The sequence below is a fragment of the Formica exsecta genome, unplaced genomic scaffold, assembly GCF_003651465.1.
Source record: "Formica exsecta isolate Colony F162 unplaced genomic scaffold, ASM365146v1 scaffold120, whole genome shotgun sequence".
Classification (NCBI taxonomy): domain Eukaryota; kingdom Metazoa; phylum Arthropoda; class Insecta; order Hymenoptera; family Formicidae; genus Formica; species Formica exsecta.
The window spans coordinates 329,832-334,544 of NW_021848537.1; the positions used below are offsets into that span (position 1 = coordinate 329,832).

The 4,713-nt window shown below is 42.5% G+C and overlaps 1 protein-coding gene across 1 annotated transcript in view; it reads left to right on the top strand.

Annotated features, from left to right (window-relative positions):
* The window catches only part of LOC115243129 (transcription factor SOX-9-like), an 8,349-nt gene extending 3,705 nt beyond the window's left edge, over positions 1–4,644 (top strand). The window contains exon 2 of the mRNA XM_029819870.1: positions 3,457–4,644. Coding sequence (XP_029675730.1) covers positions 3,457–4,255 — 799 coding nt within the window. The 3' untranslated portion in view covers positions 4,256–4,644. The remainder of the gene's footprint in view (positions 1–3,456) is intronic.
* The last annotated feature ends 69 nt before the right edge of the window (positions 4,645–4,713 follow it).

Consider the following 4,713-nt stretch of genomic DNA (forward strand, 5'->3'; position numbering starts at 1 on the left):
CGGTCGTAAAATAAAAGGGGGAAAACGTGAAAGGGGTGCGCGTACGGTGAAAGGGGGGGGAGGGGGACGAGAGGGACGGGATAAAGTCGTTCCCTTGGAGCCGGGGCGTCGTCGTCGTCGGTAGGAACGTCGGGGTTCCCTTGGACCCGCGCCGTCACTGGCCCGACGTAATCTGTCCGTTCGTTCACGGCGACTCACAATGTGGCCCCCGAGATAACAAATAAAGCCCCATTGTCGCAATTGTGTGGATTTAAAAGGATTTGCCAGGCTTCTCCGCACCCCCACCGCCGCCGCCGCCGCCGGTCGCGTTCAACGATTCCTCTCTCTCTCTCTCTCTCTCTCTCTCTTTCTCTTTCTCATCCCTCTCGTCCCCCGCTTTCACGTTTCAACCCCCTACGTGTGTTCCGCAGCCTCTTCCCGATTTCTCGCTTCTCCCGTCGCGGCGAAACGGGCTTTTTACGCGCTTTGATGTCGCATATGAACGTTCCTTTGAGAGATGTCGCGCCGAAAAATCGAATGATATCATTAAATTATGATTCAATTCTGGTTTCATTAATCGAGTGGGATTTTTGATGTCGATTACAATTACGTGAAATACAAGAGGGCGAGGTGAAAATTGCTTGTTTAGCTTAAAGCCGCGAGCGATAACAAAATTACTCGATTTTTGGATCTATAAAAATTTATTCGCTTCCGCAAAAATTTGAAAATTTATTCGCTTCCGCAAAAATTTGAAAATTTAGAGAGTCCAGTTGATTACAAAATAATACGAATTATTACTTCTATAATGAGAAAAATATACAAAAGAGAAGATACATGATATCCACCGATACTCTCTCGAAATAAACTCTTGCAATGAAACACGATTAAGTGTCCGTCTCCGCGAATAGCGCTTTCGGTTGCACGGCATTCCAGTTGACAATCGTAACTAATTGTTATTGTTCCTTGTCGCGACGCGGCGAGCTTATGTCGCCTATGGGGGATGATATAGCGCGTTGTTTATCGGCCGCCCAGGTGGGGCGGTGGTCGGAATTGTAAAGATTACGGCCGATGTTTATGCATTTATGCTGAATTATTGTCGGCGCGGCTTTACCGATGTTTATGCTGATTTACGCTTTGTGCTATCTGCCGGGACACATTGTCCCCGGAATTATTATTCCGCGGTCGCGACGGCGTTCGCGCCCCCGCTTTATCCCCCCCCACCTTCCCTCTTCCCCCTATTTACCGCCGCGACATCCCCTTGAAATTTCGAATTTCGTGCCCGAAAAAATTTCTCCGCTCGCACTCTTTTCCGCGTCAATCGAATAATCAGGGCACGAATTTTGGAAAGAATATCGTGATAATTATTTATCGTTGTTCTCTCTAATTTTATTACAATAGAAAAATTTAACGCGGAAAAGATTTTAAATTGCACAAAAAAGGAGAAAGATTAATTGTTTAAATAATATTTCATATTTTTTACGAGACAGAATATCAAGATTACATTTCGAAATTATATAACAATATAGATAGAGTATATTTTATTACGGTTTAAATTAATATTAGTAACGGGATAATATATAAAATCTTGTTTTCGCGAAATATACACATTTGGAAAATTTGACTTAAATTTAACATATATCGCATGTCCCAAACTGTCCACATAAATTATTATGTTAATTTAACATAATATGTTAAATGTGATGACATTAATATTATGTTAATATCTCAACACAAAATGAATGTAAATTTTATAATAATTTAAAATAAATTATGTATAAAATCAACATATATATATATTATATTTTTAATGATAAAAGTAATTTGGAAAAATCTTATTGACGGTCCCTATTCGCTCTCACTCCTATTGTAAAATAGAATCAACATTTTTTTTCTGTAAATTTTAACATATAAATCCTGTTACTAATAATACGAAACATATCTATTGTGTAAAATTAAAAATATGTGCACATTGTGTTATTTTTACACTGTTATTCAATTGTTTTAATAATTTAATTTGAGTTCAATTAACACAATAACAATATGTTAAATTAACACATGAATGTGTTAAATATTCAACTCAAAAATTTTAACCTGCATATTTTTTTAACAAAAATACATAAATTTTTCAACTGTGTATTATTATAAAGGCGTAAAATTCTTCGATATTTCTCTGACGTTATTGTCCTCGGTGGTTCCTGGGGTAAATTTTTTCGCGACGCTCGTTGTTACAGAAAAACCGCGGTGCCCACGTATCTCTACAATCCTCCTCTCTCACCCCCTTCTCCTTTTTTTTTATCTTCACGAGGTGAGGCATAAATAAGCACTGCGTTTGTGCGCCTCTTAGGTATATAATGGAGTATTATGTGTCGGAGATACCGCTGTTCCTTCCTCTCTTTCTCCGTCTTCGTCGAAGACGAGGACGAGGTGTGTGTGTACAAGATACCTTACCTTAGCGCAAATATCTATGGTGCCCCGTGTCGTATCCTGGGACCGCGATAATACGTCCCATTGTATGCAAGACGGCGAGAGCGCACAGTTTATTAAAATAGTGAAAAGGTGGTTATTTCTACGATAATCGATAGTCGCAGTGCAGGGTAAACATGATAAAAAGAATGACACGGGTCCGTATCGTGTTTCGTGAATGAAAAGCGAATATATACATGATGTCCCGACACTTCACTTTAGTTCCACTTTTCGAGGTATTTGTAATTTTACAGTCTTCTTAGAAAAAAAAGAATTGATTTTTGTAACACAGTATGTATGATAATAATGTTAAAAATTGTGAAAGATAAGCGAATTTTTGATAATGATATAATAATGTAAAAAAACATACACACAATTTTGGGTGAAATTTCTCCGTTGCTGGAAAATTGTTAAAGTTAAAGCTCATATTAAAATTAAGGCCTGTTAATGACAAAAAGTTGTTGCTTCAGGATTTAACGATTCTTGCCATCACGGGATGGTCACAGCATTATGTTGTGGAGGGACCCAAACTAGCGTAGGCTAAACTACCATCGCGTTTCTCCAGTTGCGAAACTATTCAATTAAGCCGTCTTCCGAAAAGCGATTCTGAAACCCTTCTCGACTGTCCCTTACCCTTTACTGACGTATAACGATGTCGGATTCAGCAGCGGCGTTATCTGCCGTAACGACGAGCCTCCGCGAATTCGCGTCGAGAAAATTGGGCAGAACGAAGTTAAAAAGAGAAATTAGCACTTGAGAAACAAATTTTTTTTTTTAATGAAGACAGCTGAAGATCTATATATTTTTTTATTTTAATTCTTAAAAAATATTTTATATATTGTTAAATTTTTTGATGTTTAAATATATACAAAAAATATCTATGAAAATTATCATTGTTATTATATTAATTAATGATTGATGACATCAATGACAAAACAATAACCACACAACACATAAAAGAAACACAAGTTGATTTGCAGCAACAATATTCAAAGGTTACCGTTCATCTTTCAGAGCTCTTCACATGAAAGAGCATCCCGATTACAAATATCGGCCGCGCCGGAAGCCGAAGTCTCTGGTGAAGAAAGAGAACAAGTTTGGCTTCACGATAACGCCGTTGATATCGCCCGGCGACGGTCTGTCGAATCTACCACGTGGTCTCCTGCCGCCATTGGCACCACCCGCGCATCATTCGTTGATGTCGCACGAGGACTTGAAGATCCCGCGCTTCTTCCCGCCGTTCCCCTACCCGCTCTATCCGCTGCAGCACAAGCTGGGCGACGATTTTAACGGTGGCAAACTGGCCGCCGATCTGGCCCTTCAGGCACTCTACAGCGGCGGCACCTTCTATCCGAGCCACCAGACAATAGCGTCCTGGCCGACAGGTTTGTCAGCGGCCGCTTGCCTGCAGCCCAATTGCAGTTGTCCCAGCCCGCCGAAAGAATCCAAGAGGCCGTTCCCGCCGTCCAAGATGGACGATCCGCCCTTTCCAAGTCCGGCCAGGGCCGACGACAACGCCGTCATCGCGGAACGGGAGGAGTCCCGGTACCGGAAGCTCGAGGAAGACTTCTCCACCGCCTTGGAGAGGCATCATCATCATCACCATCATCTTCATCAAGAGGATCGCTCTCAGGATCGCTTCTCTTCGTCCTCCTCCTCTTCCCCACCCACGGAGCAGCCGGAAAAATCATCGACGACGACAACGTCCTCGACATCGAGCGGCAGGATCGACAACGCTCCTTTCTCCGTTCAGAGTTTGACGTCGAGCACCGGTAGTTCGAATTCGGGCCTGCAGCGTGGACACATTATATGAAGACCGCTTCCGGTTCTCCCGGATCTCAACTTCCGGGGGAGCCTGGTGCCGGCCACGTGGCCGACTGCCGATTGGTGGAGAGTGACTCCGATGCTCTCGCCGATTCCTCAGACGACGGTCGCGAGTCTCAGCACCGGCGTCGTCAAGGAGGACGTGCACTTTCAGGACGAGCAGCAGATGAACGCGACGATCGTGTCGAGATCGCCGAGGAACGGCGTCCACATCGCCAACGTGCAATGATTCGATGAATCGGCGTATGGTGTACCTTAAATTCCGGATGAATATCTCTTCGGTCATCTTATCATCATCTCGAAGATGAACCTTCTGTTTTGAATCTTCGTCGCGAGACATTTTCTTCTCCGATGAGGGAATTATTAAAACCAGTCATTTTGTAGCTTGGACATTTCTCGAACGTAATCTACAACTAGTGAAAATAATTGTGTATAATTGAAACGCTC